Source organism: Suillus fuscotomentosus (genome assembly GCF_016647785.1).
Source record: "Suillus fuscotomentosus strain FC203 chromosome Unknown F5891scaffold_43, whole genome shotgun sequence".
Taxonomy (NCBI): Eukaryota; Fungi; Basidiomycota; class Agaricomycetes; order Boletales; family Suillaceae; genus Suillus; species Suillus fuscotomentosus.
Genome location: NW_024539555.1, coordinates 204,365 through 227,779, shown reverse-complemented (window position 1 = coordinate 227,779; position 23,415 = coordinate 204,365). Strand labels below are relative to the sequence as shown.

At 44.2% G+C, this 23,415-nt stretch overlaps 7 protein-coding genes across 7 annotated transcripts; 3 read left to right on the top strand and 4 right to left on the bottom strand.

The window, feature by feature from the left end:
• Positions 1-4,704: 4,704 nt before the first annotated feature.
• F5891DRAFT_956644 (uncharacterized protein) lies at positions 4,705-5,220 on the top strand (the record flags this gene model as incomplete). The annotated part of the gene is made up of 1 exon (XM_041375420.1): positions 4,705-5,220. A coding segment is annotated over one exon (516 nt), but the record flags the coding sequence as incomplete, so codon positions are not given.
• Positions 5,221-7,850: 2,630 nt separating this feature from the next.
• Positions 7,851-8,135, top strand: F5891DRAFT_916680 (uncharacterized protein; the record flags this gene model as incomplete). Its single annotated transcript, XM_041373718.1, has 1 exon — positions 7,851-8,135. A coding segment is annotated over one exon (285 nt), but the record flags the coding sequence as incomplete, so codon positions are not given.
• Positions 8,136-11,464: 3,329 nt separating this feature from the next.
• F5891DRAFT_1191475 (uncharacterized protein) lies at positions 11,465-12,386 on the bottom strand (the record flags this gene model as incomplete). Its single annotated transcript, XM_041367458.1, has 6 exons — positions 11,465-11,520; positions 11,570-11,689; positions 11,761-11,896; positions 11,944-12,027; positions 12,089-12,208; positions 12,276-12,386. The coding sequence occupies 6 exons, from the start codon at positions 12,384-12,386 to the stop codon at positions 11,465-11,467; spliced, it is 627 nt and encodes a 208-aa protein (XP_041223427.1).
• Positions 12,387-12,606: 220 nt separating this feature from the next.
• F5891DRAFT_1046421 (mitochondrial carrier) lies at positions 12,607-14,714 on the bottom strand. Its single transcript, XM_041362294.1, has 7 exons — positions 14,070-14,714; positions 13,957-14,014; positions 13,874-13,902; positions 13,483-13,824; positions 13,358-13,435; positions 12,998-13,308; positions 12,607-12,938 (listed from the first exon to the last, which is right to left on the bottom strand). Exons 1-7 carry the CDS (start codon positions 14,325-14,327, stop codon positions 12,917-12,919), a joined length of 1,098 nt encoding a protein of 365 aa, XP_041223426.1. The 5' UTR covers positions 14,328-14,714; the 3' UTR covers positions 12,607-12,916.
• A 273-nt stretch (positions 14,715-14,987) lies between these two features.
• Positions 14,988-16,329, top strand: F5891DRAFT_1046419 (uncharacterized protein). The gene is made up of 4 exons (XM_041362293.1): positions 14,988-15,532; positions 15,596-15,708; positions 15,760-15,915; positions 15,977-16,329. Exons 1-4 carry the CDS (start codon positions 15,481-15,483, stop codon positions 16,154-16,156), a joined length of 501 nt encoding a protein of 166 aa, XP_041223425.1. The 5' UTR covers positions 14,988-15,480; the 3' UTR covers positions 16,157-16,329.
• An 867-nt stretch (positions 16,330-17,196) lies between these two features.
• On the bottom strand, positions 17,197-17,776 carry F5891DRAFT_508149 (uncharacterized protein). The gene has a single exon (XM_041372072.1). It carries the CDS (start codon positions 17,688-17,690, stop codon positions 17,310-17,312), a length of 381 nt encoding a protein of 126 aa, XP_041223424.1. The 5' UTR covers positions 17,691-17,776; the 3' UTR covers positions 17,197-17,309.
• Positions 17,777-17,780: 4 nt separating this feature from the next.
• Positions 17,781-23,348, bottom strand: F5891DRAFT_1046398 (uncharacterized protein). Its single transcript, XM_041362292.1, is given in 19 exon segments — positions 17,781-17,825; positions 17,836-18,224; positions 18,278-18,331; positions 18,387-18,501; positions 18,553-18,975; positions 19,030-19,371; positions 19,418-19,803; positions 19,856-20,001; positions 20,054-20,317; positions 20,366-20,580; positions 20,630-20,665; positions 20,718-20,753; positions 20,800-21,075; positions 21,124-21,378; positions 21,437-21,718; positions 21,769-22,108; positions 22,160-22,224; positions 22,277-22,885; positions 22,958-23,348. The coding sequence occupies 18 exon segments, from the start codon at positions 23,222-23,224 to the stop codon at positions 18,109-18,111; spliced, it is 4,227 nt and encodes a 1,408-aa protein (XP_041223423.1). The 5' UTR covers positions 23,225-23,348; the 3' UTR covers positions 17,781-17,825; positions 17,836-18,108.
• Between the last annotated feature and the right edge of the window lie 67 nt (positions 23,349-23,415).

Genomic DNA, 23,415 nt, shown 5'->3' with positions numbered 1-23,415 from the left:
GAAGCATGTAGGAGTCAGGTGTTGATGAAGAAGACATCATTTTCCAGCAAGACAATGATCCCAAGCATACCTCAAAACTGGCCACCAAATGGTTTGAAGACCATGATATCAATGTTCTATCATGGCCAGCACAGTCTCCAGACCTCAATCCTATTGAACATCTCTGGGAATTACTCAAAAGACTACTTGCTGCCTATGAAGATTCTCCAAAGGGGCTATTTGAACTATGGGAGAGAGTTGTGGTAGAGTGGAAAAGAATTACCAAAGAGAAATGTCAGAGATTGATAGAAAGTATGCCCAGAAGAATAGCAGCAGTGATTAAAGCCAAGGGAGGTAACACAAAGTACTAGAATTATAAAGATTGTATTAGTCAAACTTAAAGTCAAAAAAGTGTCTCAATGAGTCATCAAATTAAAATGTCCATATCTTCACACAGTAGTGTCGGCCTCCCACGCTATAGGGAACATAAATATAGCTGGGAGGTGGACCTTTCTGATACCTCCCTATAGCATAGTCAGATTCCCACACCCTGACTCATAAGAAAGTACATTATCACTATCAAATATTAACATTGTTATCATTCTTCACCACTGTTATCTGACACATCATTAAGGTCAAATTCTTTTCCACTGGCTGACTCTCCATCCTCATCTTTGCATATGTTCAACTTTGGCCTCGGAATTATACCTTGCAGTTTAACAAGGGCAGGTTTCTTTTCACTAAACTTTTGTCCTTCAGCCTTTGTCCTGGCTTTCTCTTCCTGCCACTGTGTCAGAGCATTGTGATACTGTGCTTATTGGACTTTGTTCTAACTTTTCTGCTGGTCCTCTAGCTATTTCCATGTGGCAAATTCTTCTGCTCTCCTTTCTCAATCTGCTTTCCTTGTCTGCTTATTAGCTGCAGCCTTCTTCTGCTTACACTCAAACTCTATTACTCTCATAAAACTTGTCACAAAGTAATCATGGTAAGCTGTCTTCCATCAGCTTTTTCTTTGCCTTTCCTTTTTGCTTTTTTCCTCCTGATTTGCAAGTTGACTTCATAGGATATTACAATACATCTCATTGAGGACATTTGCTGCCTGAAGCTCCAGCATGTAGTACTTGAGTGTAGCATTTGCTGCCTCAGCCTCACAAAGTGATGAAAGCAACAAAACTTTGTCTGCAGTCTTTTGGAACACATTGTGGTATGTATGTGCCTGTATCTGACTGACTGGGGAGATGATGTATATGGCACCATGTTACAGGCAGTCAGTGGAATGTCTGAGATGAGTTCTGATAGGGATGTATTTTTGAGTTTTGAATGACTAACTAGATTTCAGATTGTATTGCAGGAATAGGTTGTAGGATAGCTGAGTTATTGTTGCTGTTGTTGTGCTGCTCTGATGACAGTTTTTGAAGGAGATTTGCAATAGTTTTCACAGGAAAAGATGGTGTGATTAGTGATGTCTCAGCTCCAAGCTGCATTTTTCAGAAAATGAGCATAACATGCTGAATAAAATTTCTAAATTCATGAAATATTTATAGACATAGATTGAGCCAAAAACAGGGAGGCATCTAAGGGGAATTCTTACTGTGATGCATCATTGTCTTGCTATGAAGCAGCTCACCAAATGAGTTGGCTTTTGAGCCATTTGGTGAGCTGCTTCATAGCAGGACAATGATGCATCACAGTAAGAATTCCCCTTAGATGCCTCCAGGCTTTTGGCTCAATCTATGTCCATAAATATTTTCATGAATTTAGAAATTTTATTCAGCATGTTATGCTCATTTTCTGAAAAATGCAGCTTGGAGCTGAGACATCACTAGGTGTGATTGGAAGATGACATTTACATGATGTTTCTTTATGAGGTGCCATCATTTTCTTGGTGATGACATCTTTGCTGACAGGCTAAACTCCAGTCTTCCGAAAAGCCATACAAATAAGATCTGGTGTGAGTACACAAAGATGTACCTATCCATAAATTGCCAGGAAGTTACTTTTCATGACTGACCAAAGATGTAGACAGATGGAGAAATCAGTGTTAAGTGGATAAAAGAGTTTGACAAATATATTAAAGAAAAGGCTAATGGACACAACCACCTTCTGATTGTGGATGATCACAATTCACATTACACTTGAGGGTTCCTTCAATATGCTTAAGCATATCAGATTCACATCATATGCTACCCTACACATGCAACCCATGTATATCAAGGGTTAGATGTGGTTATATTTGCTGTGCTAAAAAGATAATGGAGTGAAGAAAGAAATAAGTGGGAAAGTTGCTCACAATGTATTTGCAGGGTTATCTTGCTTTCACTTGGTTTGATAAGCATTGCTCTTAAATATAACTGCTGGTGGAACTCAATGTGCTATCAGCACAGATGGTCACTATTACAGTTATATTTGCTTTTCTCCTAGTCCAGTTATTGAAACTGTGGCCCAGGTTTATGACTTCCAATGACTCATTCAGCTTTGCCTGATTGTGCAGAGATCCCAACCTCATCAACTCCATATATATAATCTTTTGTAATTTTATATTGGTTTAATACATTTTTGAGAAAGTCAAACCATGCTGTGTTTGTGTTTGCATTGATAGCTCAGCCATATTTTGAATCAAGTGAACTTGCCCAAGATGTTTTCAGACAGTCTGAGTGCTTCTCAACAAATCTGTTTGTTCAGTGTTGTAGAGAAACAACAATCACTGGATTCTACATGAAGTAAGTAACTAGCAATATAAAAATGTGTTGTGGTCTTGCACAGCCTAGTCTGCTATACTTGCTAGACAAGTGTGTTCGACCCAAGGGGTTAGCTATTGGAATAAGTCTGTAGATAGTCAATTGATAAACTGTCAAATATCTGAGCACAAGAAACAATATCCAAAGGTATGATTATGATGTCTGATGCCAAAGTGTCAGGTCTGATGTTTTTGGGTTTAGTGGGTTATGGGGAATGGTGATAGCGAACACCAGGAAAGCAAGTGGTATGCAGATTATCAATGATGATGGGTATTTTGGAAAGAAAGAGTGGTAATATTTCACAATATCAACTAAGAACTACAAATTATCGGGTTTGACCACAAAGCATTGGGAAATGGCTCCCTACTACTTGGATGATAAATATGCTATGTGGAAACCAATATATAAGTAAGTTTGTAGAAATACAGAACCCTATAGGCGAAAGTAGCAGCCGAAGATTTTGGTTCTGATGTACATGTAAATAAACAGAAGGTGCTGCGGACTATGGGAAAACATGTAATAGTGCTGGCTGCGACATGGGTAATGTGCGAAATAATCAACTACACATCTAGTGGGGCTAGCAAGACAAGACAGGGCACAGATAGGACAAGTTCATGGGAAAATATTGGGTCTGATGTGGCCAAAATATTGGGTCCACTAGTCAAAGTGTCGGGTTTGGCAGATATGTATTAGGTTGCATCGGAAAGTGAATATTGTGTGATGGGCATTTGACATGATACATGAAATGGCTGAATACGAGCCCAGCATCAGCTCAAGTGTTACAGCGTGTTCCTACTCTATGAAAGGTTTCTCCAAAATAGGCATGGCAAATTCCATCAACATGCTCTTGAAGCTATTGGTGACTAAGTGGAAAACCTTGATTGCCCACCTCTTCTGCATATGTAAGGACATGCTCCATCTTCATATTCAGTCAACCACCCCTTGAGAGCATTGGCCACAGCTTTCATCCTTCCACCAGCTTCCAGCTGGACCAGTGTAGCATGAGATAATTTGATATAGTTGCCAGTTGTTTCCATATTATTTGTGTAAAGTCTCTACAGATAGTTCATGAGCTGTGACATTTTAAACCCTGCTTCTTGGTGAGCTCAATGCTATATGTAGACACAGCCTTAGCCATAAGATAATCATGAGCTTGATGAACTTCTTGCCATTTTTTTGTAGCAGATTTGGCATGGCCTGGCATAGTGAGAGGTAGAGACTAGTTCCAACTAGTTTGTGGCTGCAACAGTGTCTTTCACATAGAGCTTCTCCAACCCTCACTTGGTCCAAATAGCATTTCCACTAGCTGACAAACATTCCTTTGCTACACATGTTATTCCCAACTTTATGCAATTACAACATATGTTCTATAAATCCCAAATAGTTTCATGTCTCTCTGATTTACTGTTGTTGTACAATGTGAAATACAAATTTCAAATTATCTAAATTTAGAGTTTCAGTAGTAAAGACACATGTCTCATTTTTGTTAGTCAACATAATATAATATTTTCCATAGAGCAAGATACACATTGTCTAAATGCACACAAGCAGTTTTGAGAGAAGAAAATGTGTTGTTGTTGTGAGGCATGTTTTGTATTGATGAACCACAATGTCTCAATGAGCCATTGATGACTATATCAAGTTATTTACACAGTTTGGGTACCCTCACATCAACAGATCAATAATATGCTATATAGGCTCTGTGGCTCAGTCTTGTTCTCAAATTCTGAAACATTCAATGACATGTTTTCTGCCACTGAAGCTACTGGATTGGACTTAAGATGGACAGGAAAAATGATGAGAGACCCATCCATCTCAATAGTATAACACAGGAGATGTTTGAATTATTCCTTGAACATACCTTTGGCAGGTAAGTTATTGTTCTATAGGCTTTTCATCAAGCTGATAAACCAGTTGTAGAATATGCACTAGCCAATACACCATTAAAGAACTGTTAAATTTTCTGCACTTCTGTGATATGTAGCAATGTTCTCATACTCAAAAATTCAGTGTTTCTTGCATTCAGTCTACCCACTATTACTTCCACCCCAATCAGCTTATTAACCTTGCTGTACAGTATAACACAAGCATAATTTTCTCATTTACCTTCAAACAACTTGTCAACACTCCCATTACTCAACTGACTGTACAATACCAGGAACTATTAGGCAATGACATATTTATGACCTTGGTCTATGTGCAAGCAGCTCTTGAAGAATATTGTTGTATCATGGCTGCAGAAGAGCCCAAAATTTTGATGCACACCAGTGACTGCCAAGATCCAGTAGGCTATAATGAGGACTGGCATGCTATCTGGTGGAATGGCATGGCTTATTTCCTTCTCAATAGACAAAATCCACAACCATATCATGAAGCCATCAAATACTTTAAAAATTTGCAGTTCGGGCGTGTTAGCAGAGGGTGCAAGGAACTTATGTTCATGATTATCAGAGAGGGAGTAGCATTCAACCATGCTAATCAATTCATTGACAAAGCTTGCTAGTAGCCACCTTGCAGAGAATTTGATTTTTTATTCTTCATTATAAACATAGTATACATTGTTTTGATGTTCTTACACATCTTGTTTCCCAATGAGCTCTATTTTTAGTAGTAAGATGCAACCTGAAAAATCCCAAGTGATCCATTAGCAAGCACATAGCAAAAGCCCTGAGTCACCAATTAAATGGGCAACACACACAAATGGCAGTGCACAGATGTCACAATAGGTACCAAATGGGCAATGACAAATAGGTCACCAAAATGGAGACCATGCAGGGCATGCAACACACAATAATAAATGTGCATCTATACAGTGTTACATATGAGATTGCAGTATATGTTTTTCAAAACTTGACCTCACTAGCAGAACTGACACTTTTACACATCCCTTGATCTATTAGGGGATAAAAGTGCTGGTTCCTCTAGTGAGGCCAAGTTTTAAAAAACATGTACTGCAATCTCATATGTAACACACTGTAACATCATATTAATAATTTGCTAAACACTATATTTAGGAAGAATTTTTGGTAACTATTGGAGTTAGATCTAAACTTAGCTAGGTTTGTACAGGAGGTTTTCCCTGATGTATGGCACACCTCTAGTGGATTCAAAGCCAATAGGAATACAATATCAGGATAGATGACTTATTGACTCATGTGTGAGATTCGACATTCAATTTGGATCTTTTGACATTGTTCAACAAAGTAGTGAATTCAGACTCTTCCAGACAGTCTTTGGGTAGATGTTTGTTAGACTCAGGTTCAATACCTGCAGGGTGGAGAAGTGGCTAGAATTCATCAGAATTGATAGTCTTAGAGTAAAAAATTGCCTGTGGCTTTATTGATTCTGCCATATGACCCAACCTGCTCAATGTTAACATACAACTAAAGACAATATGAGTCATTAGTCAGATATACTAGAATCAGAATCTCTGAGGGTGGGTCCCACTTGGAATATTCTCCTGTTCACTTTAGCTGGATAGACTTACATTGCACATTCTACTGGGTGCACATCTGTAGTAAATATTGTTACCTGAGAAACTATGACACAGGTCTCAGTGTTGGAGATAAACCACTAAGTATTAATAATACCTATGACATGAGTCTAAAGATGAAGAGTCATAAGTAAGAGCTAGCGAGTAAAGAAATATGAACTGTACCTCAGTGTTATAGATAAACCACAGAGGTATAAACAATATGATACATCAGGATTATGTAGTACAGTATAGAGTCTGAGATAACAAACAAAAGAAGGAATACTACATAGTTGAAGTTGGCAGAATATTTCAATCCTAGGATATCTAGCCTCTGAGACTCCAAGTCCAACATCTGCACCTGGTATGACTCAGTGTATGGTACAGCCACTACAACTACAAACAAACAGGCAAACAAACAAACCTGCCTACCAAGATACAAAGAACCAGAGGCGCACTATTAAGGTAGTAGGTTGCATGAGTAAGATATCTTCCTCAAGTACTGAGTTCTGATGCAAGTATAATAAAGTGAGTGCTGAGTGCTGAGTAGGCAACCATATAGTGGTGCAGCTAAGTTTGTCCAAATATAGTAGCCAGTGAGCTTACACAATACATGATTTTATTTTAACATTGAATCAACTTGCACTGGTGACTGGCACTTGTAGACAGGTTAGAGCAGTCCAGAAGCTCCAGTTTAATACTCAGATGTCTTGCGAGCTTATTACATTATTTTATCTGAACATTCAATCTAATATATAATATGTATGTGATTGTGTGGGAGCGATGACTAATATGCTGGCGCAGATGGGGTCGGATGGTCGGATATCCTGGGATCTAGATGTCCCCAAAGTTGGAATGCTTAACAAATATCAGACTCCTACCCATCATGTGGGGAGGTAAGTCTACATACTAGAGCAGCCACAATGTAAACAAAGCCACATGATTATATAACACTTTAAGTGACAATTTTTTGAGACTACCTCCTCACAGCGACTGGCAGAACTTGTTGTGGTGCCAATTGTTGGCCTTGTTTGTCCTCCACCTGAAGGGTGCAAAAACATATGTGAGTTGTACCCAATGCTAAGCGAACCTCTGAGTGCGTGAAACGGCGGGATCCCATTTTGGTAAGTCAGAAATGTGCTACTCATAGACATATTTCAACTGCAACATGCAGTGTATGATGTGTATTAACTGTATAGAAAACATGACGATCTGACAAATCTAAAAATTTGTTCCCCTCCTAACTGCACAACTCAATGCCTGTCTCTGACAAGACTGAATAAAAAAACTGCACCAAATCTCTTCTGTCTCATATTTTCACTTCTCAATGCAAACCTCCACACAGTGCCAACATATGAATGATGCTGAACTTGATGCGCTTGTCTGAGAACTTGATGAAGAACGAGACGAGGAGCCAGAGCAAGATTTAGGCAACATTGGGGGTGATGATGATACTGCCATGGACCAGGGCAACAATGGGGAGCTTGATGAAGATAGAGAAAAGCCACATAAGCATTGGTGCAATGCTGGCAAACAGAATGCCAAACTGGTGCTGATTGTAAGAAACCAGAACATCACCTTAAAGGCAAAAAAACTGAGATGAATGACAAAAATTAGTCATTTGTGCATGCATCTTCGCACACAGCACAAACAAGTGATGCAATATGCTACAAAGTATCCTAAGCATCTTTGCTCATTCAACAGGAACTCCAGCAAAGGTTATTGACCTGCTTGCTCATGCTGGCCTTTCTGTGAGCATCTCGTCTATCAAAAAGGCAGTAGTGTCACTGTCAGTCAAAGCTGGTATCCACATTAAACAATCCATACACACCTTGCAAATGGCACTCACATACAATAACTTTGATATCGACTTCAAAACCTCTCAGCCCACTGTTGAACATCAATCAACATTCATCAGTGTAATCTCAGCAATGGTGATTCCATTGTTTGGTGTCAACAATCTCACACAGTTACAGTGTGCAGCGGCAGTTAGGCTGCATGAAAAAAGTAGTGATGTGAGCAGCTCCATCACATAGAGCAGACATAGCTAAGGATGAATGATGCAACACAGTTCTGACTTACCAAAATGGGATCCCACCGTTTCACACACTCGGAGGTTCACTTAGTGTTGGGTACAACTTGCATATGTTTTTTGCGCCCTTCAGGCAGGGGACAAACAAGGCCAACAATTGGCGCCACAACAAGTTCTGCCAGTTGCTGTGGGGAAGTAGTCTTAGAAAATTGTCGCTTAAAATGATTATATAATTGTGTGGTTCTATTGATAAAGTGGCTGCTCTAGTATGTAGACTTACCTCCCCACGCGATGGGTAGGAGTCTGAACAAATATATGATTTGCCAATCAGTGACAATTTCGAAGACTTAAAAGGATGTAAGAGCCAGTAAGGCAGTGCATTGCCGTGTGCTTCTGTGACAGGCACCCAAAACCCAGATGGTATTAGTGCTGCCATGGTCCAATTCAGTCTGGTTCAGAGGGTCTTCAACAAGAACCGAGAACCAGACCAACGGTTTGGTTTGGCGAAATCATCAAACCCAGAACTGGACCATTGAGAACTGTTCTCAACAGTCGGTTCAATTTTTTTTGTGGTCCGAACTCAAACTGAACCATAAATTTTTCTATAGGGACAGCAAAAAATAATTGACGAAATACTAGCTACACATTGAGTAACTAGTCTAATAAAATTTGCGCGTACCTCTCTGCCTCTGTAGCTGCCAAAAGATGTCCATTATGGTAAGCAGCCTTCATTAACTGTAGAGCAGAGAAGGTGGATGATCCAAGTGCATTGCAGCGCAAGGTTGATGTGATTCCCCCCCTAGAGAATGCGCATTCAGAGGGAACTGCACTACCATGAATCAGTAGATAATCGTGGGCAATACGAGCGAGTGTTGAATACTGTAGCGAGTGTAGCTAATGAATAATGTCAGTTGAGAATGTGTGAATAAAAAAACAACTTACCCCCCACCACACGACAACATCATCTGTCTCTTCTAATGGCGAAGTAAGATATGAGGTGAGTTCGTGATGGGGGTCATGCATGTGAAGTTCTTCAGCTTGATGTGCCATGACAGCATCACAGATCCAGGACTGGCCATACCAAATGGCTTGTGGTACTGGTGCTTTCGGCGGCACACTGGCTTGTGCTGTGGTAGATGGCAGCAGGAGAGCCTTGTGATACTTATCAAACTACAATGTACATAATTATCAGCCGCTGGTAGAATACATTGAAAAAATAAGACTTACCACAGCTTCAAAACGAGCTCTCTCTCTCCCAACCTTTTCATCAGTCCAACGGGTCTCGACATAGGCCAACTTGAAGTTAGGGTCCAGAACTGTAGGTACATTAGAAACAGCACTCAAGAAAAAAAACGCTACTCACCCAGACAGATGAAATACACATCCAAGTCGCTGGTCTTCTCATAGTATTTGTCCACATTCTTGAGGCCACTCTGGATTGCATCAGCAATCGATGCATATGCGAGATCATTTGCCATTGTCTGCCATGTATCAGCAAGACATTCAAGCATGGGTATCATGAGCCAGGCTGTGGGATGTGTCGCCAAGGAGAATGACTGTTGCACAGTCGCAGGCTCCTGTAGTTATGATAGCTGTAAGTAAATAAAAGAATGAATAAACAAATCAAATACCTTGAGGACATTATGAACCAGTCGGATCTTTTTCCAGTTGGCTTGATCAAGTTTGAAGTCGCTGTAAGATTTGTTGCGCAGCATCGGGACTTTGTGACTCTCATCAGCAAGGAGAGTAAAACAGTTGATGGCCTGAAAAAAAACAAGGCATTAGAGATATTGAAATAAATAAAGACATTAGAGAACTCACCAGGCGGTGAGAGAGAAAGTGTTCAAGGCACTTATATAAAGATGCCCAGCGTGTTCACACCCAAGCTAAGATCTCATGAACGGGGATGCCCTCTTCCTTGCAACACTTTTTGAAGAAGGCTCTGGCTTGCGGCAATTTGCGAATCTATTATATTCATATTAGAAAAAAACTCAAAAACAAGAAAAGAAGCTCACCTGTTCAATAAGAGCAAGTGCTTTGCCGACAGCATCTGCCACATCAAAACTGTCCTCGGTAATGGCTTCGGGATCACATTCTAATGTGGCCAGCTGTTGAGTTAAACTGTCAATGTCAGCATCATCACCGTTGTCTATAGCACGATGGATCTTCTTGAGTAAGGTGGCTTGAGGGGTAGGTGCAACTGCATCAATGAAGTGTCATGCAGCAAGGTTGAGGATGTGCTCTTGACACTGAATGCAGTGGGCACCTGGTAGCCAATCATTGCCGCCCTTGTTCAAGACCTGTCTGACTTCTTTCATGGCAGTGTCGTTGTTCAAGGTGTTATCCAAAGTCATCCAGCCAACCTGCAAAGTAAGGTCAATAAAATGGCATAAGTGAATTTAAAAAACTTACCTTCTTGTGAATGTCATACCTATCTATGGTCTCAACGAGTATGTGGGCGATATTTTGGCTGCTATGGTTGCCTTTGATATGACTGAAATCAAGCTGCTCACACATCAGCACCCACTCTTGCGGCTTATCAGGGGGGTTCCAGATGTAATGGCCAGTGATGGAAAAGAAAGGATCCCAAATGATAGATGTCCATGAGTTGAACGTCATGGACACCACACTGTCGACATGCTACCAAAACTGCATCAACAACAGTTAATAATGTGAATAGAATAAACTTACAGCAAGGCACTCCTTGATCTTTTTGATGATAGTATTTGTGCGAGACTTGATGGTATCAGTGAGTTTGGTGCAGTGCGGGATATCTTTCTTGGATAGAGTTGAATGGGTGTACAACAGCAAATGTCAGAAAGCCAGTTTATCAACTGGATTGCCTGCCATAATGTCATTAAACAGCAATGCAAATAACAAAATTAAAAAACGCACCTCATCTTCTGTCACGATAAGCTCCATTATGTACTCCAATAACCCATCCTTTGTGAATACAGCAGGTTTTGAAACAAGATTGTGATCAAGAATTTGTTGCATTGCAGTGAGGTCTTTGCCAGGTGGGATTGCACGAGAATGCATGGTGATGCCCGCAGCATCGCAACACGCCTTGTACACTTGAAAATGGGTGCATCTGTGGCAAACAACATGCATTCATAGTGTTGAGGTGCCTCCGTGAAACATATGCTTGTGTGCTGGTTCACCAGTGTCCCTTATCCAAAATCAAAATTGAATTTAAATTAAAAACAAATGAAAACTTACTTGCACAGCATACAGACCCATCCCTCAGGGATATGAGTGAATATAGTCCAGATGTCTGCTGTATGATCGCTTTTTGAGACCTAAATGCAAGTGTCAGTGAAGGAAGACAATGATGAAGATATGACATACAGTTTGACTCGCAGTTTGACTCAGCCTCGTCATCATCATCATCAAGCTGGGGGATCAGCTCATCAGATGATGATTCTCCTGGATCAGGAGCAGCCGAAGGGAGATCTTCATCAGCCGTATCTTCATCATCAGAGTCCAAAGGTGATATGATCGCATAGCGACTTTTTTAGATGCTGGGTGCTCTGTAGCACTAGATGATGTGTGTGCACGCTTCCTTGTGCCTGAGGATGAAGCAACATTGTCAGCATCACGGATGCAAGCTGAGGGCTTTGAAGGGTGGCCAGAGCGCCAAGAGCCTGCAGTGACGGTTGCTGGCATATGTCCGGTCTTGAGTAGAACTGAGAAGGCATTTTCTTGGGTTCCGTTGAGGGCACATTGTCGTCAGGGCCATTTGATGGGACTAGTGGCAGGGGCACATCGTCTTCAGGATCATTGTAGAACATGATCTCGGACGTGTCCTTGAGGGTGCCATTAGCATTGAGAGCACAGGAGTCTGACATTTTCAGGGAGACAACTCACAGTTTCATCGTCATGACCTTGTTTTGTACACAGGGCAGGGAGAACACATCTGTGCACCACAGAATACTGGTCTCCTAGGAGATCAGTCACAGCAAAAAGCCTGTGGAGGATCATAGCAGCCTAGGAAGATGAGTTAAACATATGTCAGTTGATTAGACGCTTCAGAGTTGAATTAGTTAGTACTCACCTTGAAAAAGGCTAAAGGCAGCCTGATAATACAAATTCTGGTCGAAGTCGAAGGGTCGAAGTTGAAGGTAGTGCAAATCCCAAAGATCGATCGATCAGACGACGACGACATTGAAGTAAATGATGGCAAAGTCGGCGGTTCGGAACGGTTCGGGTGTCCCAAACCAAAACCGAACCGTTCTGGATGACCTAGAACCGAGAACCGATTTTCGGTCCGGTTCTGGCTGGTGAGAGAACCACGGACCGAACCACAGAGAACCGGACCAAAAGTCCGGTTCGAACCGTGGTTCTGGACCGGACCGCGGCAGCACTAGATGGTATACCACGAGTGAGAGCACTCTAATAAAAGGATTATTGGTTTACTCGTCGCACCGTGGATCTGTTCAAACAAACACGTTGATGGTCCATGTGCATGATCATCGATCAGTTCCGAACGAGTCAAACTGTCTCTTGTGCAAGATAAACGCCAAATATCATACATTCCTTTGAAATCCAAGAGTATGCTATGTTCTATGTATCAAGATATCATAGGATCAAACTCTTGGCAAGATCAAGAACGACGAGAAGGTAACGGAGTGACCTGGTATTCGGGGTAACAGTGATGTACAATCCCTTCCTCATATGCATTACACCCGAACTTGTTTAATTTGTCTTGTCATTCCACCTGGACATGATGAGAATACTCAGGACTAGATCATGAAGACATGCGCACGAATAACTCACATATCCAAGAATAACTTCCACAGCACTGAAAACATGATTCCTTGGAGGCCGTTGGCCAAGATACGGGTTTTAAGTCCTCGCCCGAACAGACCCTTGAGGCCGTCTGCTGCGATGACGGCGCGGGCAGCATCGGCATATCCAATTGGGGTAGCATTGACTTGTCGGTAGGTCTTTAGCACGCGAAGAGAGTTAGAGATGGTGTCAGAGGCGACGGAAGCTGCAAAGCCAATTACAGCAGAACGGAGGAGTTTCTGCAGTATAGTCACTGGAAGTGGGAGGACTGCGTTGAGATAGTTGTACGTCCCGAACCACTGGGTAAAGAATGAGTAAAGAATGCATGTCCCAGATTAAAGTGCTTACTGGGTAGTGACCGACGAATGTGGCAGCGGCGGTCGCGAGAGCACCATACCACAAGCTGCCAATGCCGTACTTCTTAACCTAAGAGAACATCAGAACAAGCAGATACGATATATGTGAAGATATACCCTGGCCCTCAGTAGTGCGATGCCTTCCTTACCCTGCGTCTGCATAGTCGTCTTGATCGTGTCAACCGGGGTCAATGTCATGCGGAAACAAGCCGCAGCAACACTTGCGAACAATGTTTTTACAAGCGTAGGCAAGGTCTTCATGTATGAATTACTTTGAAGGAGGGCGAGAATGCCTACATTGGCAGCGGTGTCGCCAAAACGGGATACTGGCCCTTGAACCAGAGCTGCAGTGAGGCCTTGGTAATAACGTGTCCAACCGCCATCAGCGTATAAAATCTTGGTAGCCTGCGTCGTTGTTGTGCCGTATCTGTATTGGTAATTCATGATGGTGCGCAGAGGCTACATGATTTTCAGCGGAAATCGGAGATATTCGGTATAAGCATCATACCATGAGCGCCAAAACCTGCAACACCATGGCTGCCATGACATCAAAATTGTGACATAGATGTTCCAATGAATGAATTTACTTACCTGCAGCACCACTTAACCCTCCCCCTAGCGCACTCTTGAACGCTTTTCCAAAGTCGAACTAACAACGACGAACATGAGAAAGAAAATAGATATACAAGCAGACCACGACTTACATTCACATCATCAGCGTCAATGAAGCCTTTGATGAATGTGGCCAATATAAACACTCCTAACAATGTCAGAACACCATAGACAGTTATTCGCTTCCCGGTCCATGGCTCTTTCAAAGAGTCACTCGTTTCGTTTGTCAAGGGAAGTGCCTCTTCGTCCTGAGTGCGACTTGAGCTGTCTGGGGGGTTATCATGATAACTTGACTGCTTGGAGTTGGACAGCAAAGGCTGCTCCTCGGTAACGTTAATCCCGGCAGACATGGGTGATTGGGAGCATCAGACACAGGTCGCACACCGACCATGATAACGAGAATGCTGACGAATGCGGAATATTATTGGAAGACCTATTATAGCCCTCCGCGTGTGCTTTGGATAAGAATTAGCTCTTTGGTCGAGTGCGCCATCCTTCGCAACCTGGAGGTTCATCTGACTTATACTCACGATGCTCCGGCTCCGCATGGTCCAGGTCGGTCCAGTTCCTAACGTGATCACCGGTCACTGGCATCAGTTTCATGGTATCAAAATTTCGGTGTACAATGATTGTTTGCTAAAACTTGAAGCAACTTGGTGTCGGGCGTTCGCATAGTGGGAGCGTGAGACTGTCCTCTACAAGGCCTACTATTCAGTAGTGGGAGAGGGTTAAAACGTTTGTCGTGGAAACGCTTTCCGGTTGCCGATGATCAATACAACTCAAGAGCATACACTCTGATCAAACCACGGTTCGCCATAAAATATCAAAATCACCCTGCAGCTGGGTATAGTCACGGTATACCATGATATTGTCAAGACAAACGTTACGAAGAACGGGGCGATCGACGGGAACGGGCGCCCGCCGAGAGTCAGCATCCACCTCACACGGCGTTAGCCGACAGTACTAAATGGTTGTACCTGGTCCTGAGTCTCCTTGTCAATCATTGCCACCGCTTCGTATGATTTATACTGTCCAACTGGCATCGACTGGCCATATGCATGACCAACCACAATCCGATGAGTGCCGAGCCGATGACGATGCCAAATTCACCCTTTGAGTCTTGCACTGCCACAACTAGGCTTCCGCTATAGCTGGACATAGAAGCCTTTGAAGCTTCAAGCTTCAAGTTGAACAAGAGCTCTAAGGCACACGGCAACGCAAATTTACACCAGGGCCAATCAATCACTGATCAATTGTAAAAATTTTGTCAAGTTGGCAGTGCAGAGTGCGTCGAGTCATCGGTCGTGACGCGACTCAACCCTCTAGCCTCTCGCACTTGTCCTGGATACCGCTGTCTGATCATAGACGGGAACGTCGAAATTGGTTCATCTCAGCTCCCAAAATTTGCTAAAAGACACCTCACGTTCTAGTTGCCTTGTTGTTCCTAGACCATCCTTTTTTCTTAGCTCTGCACGAAGCTGCCAGTACCACGACTTGATACCAATGGTCCAAATTGCCCCCCTCCTCTTGCAGGTTCTTGTCGCTGTCGCGCAAGGTAAATTTCGATCAACTTAGGCTGATATCTATTAGTCAACTAACACGTCTCTTTCGCATCCAGCCCCTCCTGTCGCGCGCAACGTTTATTCCAATGCCCTCGCTGTCCGTCAGGTAAATACGAGCGACCTCCCTTCTCAATGCCAAAGCACGTGCCAAGTCATCAATACGATAAGTGTGAGTACGCCAGATAACTCAAGCTTTTGACATCACTTAGACGTACCCCAGGACTGCGACAACAGTCTATCTTGCATTTGCGGGTCGTCCATTGGAACCCAGCTTCAAACATGCATGGATTGCCTTGTTACGGCTGAACCATCTGCCTCGACGGATGCTGATTCCGCCATCGACGGCTGGAACGAAGCTTGCGGTGGATCTCTTACCGTTCGTTGATGGTTTCACGGGTTCAATTTTATGGTGCCCTGACGGTGTTTCATATTTACAGCTTGCCAGTGGACAGACTTCTACTTCGACATCTGCTGCGAAGAGCTCTACTGCTACTGGTAGTAGTAGTAGTAGTGGCAGCAGCCCCTTCGTTACCAAAACTGGTGATGCTATGAGCATGAAGGCTATTGGGGCACTTGGCCTGGTCGTTTCCATTGCTTGCGGTATCATCATACTCTGAACATGAGTGCCAACCTTAGGGCGAACCTTTCCTTGACAGATGATCAGTATAACCACACTCTCCTTTCTTAACACTGCATAAGTACACCTACTGTTATCGAACAATTTAACTAGTAAAATTATTCGCCGCTATGGCACGGTTGCTCGTTGGTATCGCTGAAACAGGAAGAATTAGCCTCGAAGAGGATCGTCCGATGCTAAGACAAATTGAATACAAGGTTTGCAATGCGTACCTGTTTATTTCCCTGGTTATGTCATGGTCTGGCAGATACGTGATATATAGCTCAAATACCCCTTGTACACTGCCTCGAACTTGAAAGTTTTAAAATACATAGTTCTATAAGTCAACAAAGAATCGTGATTAGATGAGTTGTCTCCCCTCCCGTGGGCGCCTCTCGAGACGTAGGCGTATAATCTGTGGTCCACATATTCGCATCCGACACGACAGGATTTATTACTTCATATATTACGTCGATAAATGCGCCTTTGGTTTTCCCTGTCGTAGCTAATTCCGATACTGTATAGTTCACATGGTGAAGTGCGTGAGGCGAGATGGCAGAGCACTTACCCACATAAAATAACCTCTCCCACAAATGAAAGTAACGGTACAATATTTTCCACATCAGGTGTTGTTCAGCGGTGTTGCAGACGGAACCATGTCCGGCGGTATGTTAAATTCTACCACCGGCACCTGGAAAGATGCAACTCCTAGCATCGCCAAAAGCCAATCAACTTGTAGTTTCTCCGACGACCCCAACAGAGTCAATTTCCGCAACATGGGAAGATGAAGTACGGCGAATATTTTGATAAGCTCTTGCCGGTGGTCATCTGGGAAGACGGAGCAGAGGGGGATGGTCATCGATTTGAGCATCACCAAATCATTTAGAGGGGTAGGAACATAACCGCAGGATTTAAGTTCATCAACCATGATGGTCTCCAGATTAGGGAAACTGGCTATAGTGGAGCAGATAGCAACCGCGGAAGCGGCCAGAATATGGATGTGACGTAGATCTTTGCAAGTAATGGGGGCGCGGAGACCGGTAAGGGTGGGCTGTCCGACTGGAACGGTCCGAGAAAAGTACCATCGATGTATAAGCGGGAAAGCTTTGGTGCATTGAATCTCCTGATAATTGAATGATGGCACTCCAAGGTTCTCAACGCCAACACTGAATGAAATATGGAAGAAATGGTTTCAACGGTTTAGCTTTTTCAGGGAGCACGATCTGAATGCGTGACCAGACTCCTGGCGTTGAATATGCAACGACTCGCCAAAAATGGCACACCCTGGCAAGTACTACTAGGGGAGGGCTAGTAACATCGAGCGAAATGGTGATATATTTTGATGTGTTGTCGATAATGGGACAGCCTAACGTGTCGTTAACTATGAACAGGAAGACTCGTTGTAGAAGTTCCACTGGCAGCCGATAGATATAGGCTGCAGGTTCTGTAACTTCTGTTGGCGTCAAGTTGTCTGCAACAGTGGAACGATGGCGAGAGAAGGGGATTAATGTGTGTATCAGATGAAGCAACTTCATGCTAGTCTTGCCGAATGCTTTCGTCGTTACACATTAAAAGTTGAAAGTTGAAAGCAGACCTTTACTTTAGTCTCCTACTAGGAGACTGGTCAAAGTTTAAATACATTTGTTTGTTGCGTCATTCTTGGCTAAAGTGGGTATCGGTACCTTTACAAGGTTTCGGTCGACAAGGCACAAATAATAAGAATCAAACCTAAACAGACAGATTGGGAGTAAGACAATTGCATATATAATGAACCAATCCAAATACATGAGATTACACAATGATTCTGAGTGCCACGAACATGCTATCGTACAGATTAATCTGACAGGGGTAGCGTTGGAAAGCCGTAAACGTCAGTAGAAGCATCGACTGGAATCCACATCATACAAGGGTATACAAAACCTGAAACAATGAAATGACACAAAAAAACATCAGTCATGGTGCCATGAGGGCAGGTGGTCTGTGGAGGAGGTGATGCTGCGTGGCTAATTGTGCGCGCTCCCCTGCAAGCTTGTTGATCGAATTCAATAGATCTCCGCGACGAAGAGGCTCTGCAAAACAAGTATCCGTGAGACTTGGAGGCATGGGTAAATGAGGTACATACTGGTGATGTGGTCGTCCATACCTGCCTGCAGGCATCGCTCGCGATCACCAATCACTGAAAAAGAAAATCAGCAAGTACCCCATCCCTAAGCCTCGAGATTTTAACGTACTAGCGTGAGCAGTGAGGGCGATGATAGGAATCCGTAGGAGTCCTTTATGCATCTCATACGCTCGGATGAGCTCAGTGGCCTCCATTCCTCCCATGAAAGGCATCGATACATCCATCTTGGGGAGATATCATTATTGTGGGTGAGTTATCGAGTAAAAATGACTCACCAAGATAATGTCAAATGGCTTGCTCACTTGCACCCGTGCTTTGAAAGCTTCGACAGCTAGACTTCCATTCTCTGCGATCTCGACTGTGTGGCCATACTTCTCCAGAATCTTGACTGCTAGTTTCTGGTTAACCATATTATCCTCGGCAAGCAGGATGTCAAAGACAACATCATTTGGTGCCGAGACAGGTGAGACAGTATTCGATTCCAGAGCGGAAATAAGCGCGGAGGCAAGATCTTGAGCTGTGACTGGAGTCGTAACCTGCGAGCTGATGCTGTTGTCCAAGCACCATTTAACTACTACTGTCAACCCCATATCACCAGAGCACATCCTCGCATACTCACGATTCAGACGTGGCATCGAAGGCGCTAATAATACAATGGGAATATAGCGAAGATGCTCATATTCCCTGATACTCTCGGTCTATGATGAAGACATGAGGTAAGCATGAGCTTATATGGGACTTAAATAACGTACCATGCTCAACGAGTCCACGACGATAGTGTCGATATGCGGACAGCGTTCTTTATCAGCCACTTCACTGACATCATGAATAACATATGGCCTCAGCCCGAGCTCCTGGATCCTTTGGACAACTCCAGTGGTGTCGTTGAGGGTGTCAACAAACAAAATAGCACGCCTGTGGAATGGTTGCATCTTTTGCAGTGTGGTCTCCAGCGTACTTTGGGAAATCTGCGATGTGATCGTGAAGAAGAACTTGCTTCCCTTCGAGACCTCGCTCTCGACCCACATGTTGCCTTGCATGAGGTTAACGAGGCGCTTGGAGATGGAGAGGCCTAGACCGGTTCCCCCATACTCCTATGGGATGATCAGCTACTTGCGACAAATTGAGACATAGACTCACTCTCGTTGTCGAACCATCTGCCTGACAGAACGTGTCGAAAATGAGATTTAATTTATCTTTGGCAATGCCGATCCCCGTATCGGTGACGCAGAACTCTAGTGTCACACTCGAGTCATCCAGCGCCAGTAACCTTGTGCTAAGTGCAACGTGGCCTTTGCGGGAGACCTTAGACGGTGTGAACTTGATAGCGTTACCCACCAAGTTCGTAATGACTTGACGAAGTCGTAGCGAGTCACCGATGAGTTGATCAGGAATGTCCGGGTCGACATCATATGTAAGATCGAGGTTGTTTTGAGAGGCGCGGACGACAAGGGTTTTGAGTATGCCGAAAACTGTTTGACGGAGGGAGTATGAGACAGCTTCCATGGTCATTCGACCAGCCTCGACTGTAGAATATGTAATCAGATTAATGCATTGACATCGGGAAAAAACTCTCACTCTTCGAGATATCCAATATATCATCGATAATGAGAAGTAGCGAGCGAGCCAACGAGTGCACTAAGAGCAGACTCTCTCGTTGCGATCGGTTCAAATCAGAGTCAAGAGTAAGCTCCGTCATGCCAATAATTCCGTTCATGGGCGTCCTATGAGACATTGAGCACAGAATGTCGAGATGAGAAGTAAGAACAACATTACCTAATTTCGTGCGACATATTCGCGAGGAATTCAGATTTACTTCTGTTCGCCAGCTCAGCTGCCTCCCTCGCAGCGGTATTTTTCTGGATACTGTCACGTAGATTGAATACCATTTGATTGATCTGTGTTTTCAAAGAGTCCATCTCTCCGCTAGCCTCAACAGTGATGAAGCGAGTGAAATCTCCGTCCATAGCAGCTGCCGAGATCTGGGCAAAACCACGCACTTGCGTGGTCAGGTTACCGGCCATAGTGTTGACGGACATCCTACAGCGATGTCAACACCCATTTCCACGGATCATGTTCCTTACTTACGTGATTTCTTGCCAGATACCCTGGACGTTGCCCACCTCAGCCTGGACACCTAATTTACCCTCTGTACCGACTTCGAATGCGACCTTCTTGACTTCCTTGGCGAAGATTGCCAATTGAGCAATCATGTCGTTGATAGTGTTGACTAGGCTTAGCATCTCTCCGGACACAGAGACACCAGTAATTTGTTGAGTCAAGTCTCCGCGTGCGACAGCAGTCTGATGACAAACTCAACATAAGGACTGGGTCAGGGTAAGCAACACTCACGGTTGCAACAGCAATGGTTCGGACTTGCAAGGTCAACTACAACGCCGAACAATCAGCGTTAGGGGCGTCAAAGATGGAACGGACCTACGTTAGCAGCCATGACGTTCACGTTGTCCGTCAAGTCCTACTTGAGATAAGTATTGATTCACAAGCCTGTGCAACGTACTCACCTTCCATGTACCACCGACGTTAGTGACGCGAGCCTGACCTCCCAATCGTCCTTCCGTGCCGACTTCTCTTGCGACACGAGTGACTTCATCGGCGAAGAGACTCAAGCTCTCGGTCATGCCGTTGACAGTTTCCTTCAATTCCTTGATCTCGCCACGCACGTCGACCTCAATCTTCTTCGTCAAGTCGCCACCAGCAACAGCCTTTGTCACTTCTGCAATCGACCGCACCTGATTGGTCAAATTCATGGCCATGAGGTTGACGTTATCTGTAAGAACCTGTGGTGAACGTCAGAATTAATGTCATTTCGCATCGATACATCCTACCTTCCACATGCCCTGCACGTCGGGAACATACGCTTGCCCACCCAAGATACCTTCCGTACCTACTTCCAAAGACACACGAGTGACTTCATTGGCGAGCGTAGACAATTGGGCAACCATAGAATTGACAGTCATCTTCAAATCTAGCATTTCTCCCTGCACATCGACGTTGACGACTTTGCTTAGATCGCCCAAGGCGACAGCTTTTGTGACCTCCGAGATCGATCGTACTTGGTCAGTCAAATTGCTAGCCATTTTCTGTGCCACATCATATCAGCGACATCCACGAGACAAGAACACTGTTTATATAACTCACGTTCACATTGCGTGTCAAGTCAGCCCAGGTACCTTGCACACCTTCTACGCGAGCCTGACCACCCAATATACCTTGCGTACCGACTTCAAGCGCGACACGAGTAACTTCGGATGCGAAGGCGCTTAGCTGGTCCACCATGGAGTTGACAGTGCCCTTCAATGTTGACATCTCGCCTTCGACCTGGATCTCAATCTTCTGTGTCAAGTCACCCCTAGCAACAGCTGTTGTAACATTGGCAATAGACCGCACTTGGTCCGTCAAGCTTGAACACATCCGATTAACCTTAAGAGGCAGATTAGGCCACTGCCGATAAGATACAGCAAGGGGCATACATTGCGAACCAACTCGAACCAAACACCTTGAACATCTGGTACGTGCGCTTGACCGCCCAACTTGCCTTGAGAGCCGACTTCTAACGTGACCCGGGTGACTTCGGCGGCTAATGCACGGAGCTGGATGACCATTCCGTTTACGGTATTCTTCAAATCGAGGATTTCGCCACGAGCATCGACATCAATCTGTTTCGACAAATCCCCCTGGGCGACAGCTTTAGTGACCTTGGCGATGCTTCGGACTTGACTGGTCAAATTGGCAGCTAATTTATTGACGACGCCAGTCAATTCCCGCCAAGTACCTTCGACATCCAACACGAGAGCTTGTCCACCGAGTTTACTACGGAAGACTGAGCAAATCGTATAAGATCTGGGTTAGCGGTCACTTTACCCTTCTGTACCGACTTCTTGACTGACACGAGTGACTTCTTTGGCAAACTGTCCCAATTTGTCGACCTGACGATGATATGCATGAGTAAGATTTTACGATAAGATTCTGGACGAATACCATAGTGTTTATGACGTCCTTCAATTGAACCATGACCACACCCTGCACAGGAACCGTAATTTTCTGGGACAAGTCACCCCTGGCCACGGCATTGCACACACGAGCGACATCTTGAACCTGAGCCTTGAGTAACCTTAGTTCTTCGACGGCGCTCATGCCGCTTTCGAATGCCGCAGCAGCAAGAGGACCAGGAGGGATGACGAGAGGAGATCCGCCGGGGGAGCCATCAAAGCTGCTGCTATTAATTCGGCTTATCATCAAAGTGTCGGTAATAGCCTTGCCGCATGTTGGGCAAGCCATGTGTTCGATGTGCGATGTGGGAGGTGCCGAGCTTGAGCTTCCGCTTGAGAATGACCGAAGGAGTGTCGCGGCATCAATATGACTTGGAAGTCCGTCGAATGATAAGGACATCGAACCTGCACGAGCGGAGTGTGGTTTGTTGACTGGTGTGCGATCGATATTGGCTACACCATTCGTGCTATCGGCGTCCTGCATGTCGACATCAACCGATTCTATAGTAGGTGTGAGGTTTGAGGAGTTGTTCTGAAAACAAGAAGTTGATCCTGGTGAACTGGAAGATGTGGCAAAAGTATTGATATTGGTGCTGGACTGCATGAGGGAAGAAGATGGGTTGGTCTCTTTCTGAGAAGATGAAGATGAGGACATGGGAGTGTCGCCTACACTGCGTCTTTTCTTTGTCTCTGGCCCATTTGTCTGCCAACACTCCGAAGCTTTGATTGAAGCCAGAGTCTCCTCCGCAGTGTACATTCTACGTGCAACCGCCCCTAGAGAGCGGAGGATAGTGTCTGTTTGCCAATCTGCGGGCCCATTATATTGCGGAGATGGTGTTGACATGGGACATAGTTCATAAGCCGACAGGAGAGCGATGAGATGAGAAAGAAATGGATGTGAAAGACTCTGCCGCTGAGAGTCAGACATTGTACTCATCGTTGAATACGACGAGCAGTAACGGCGAAAGTAAGGGTCAATGAGGAAGGGAAACACAGTGGGGTCGGAAGCGCTTCTGAGACTATTCAAGTTGTTGTGATCTTATTATTATCCCCGTTCTACGGCGAATTCTGCCACAGCAACCCTTATTTTGAATAATATCCTGCTTTAGTCTTCTTCACAAGTGGAGC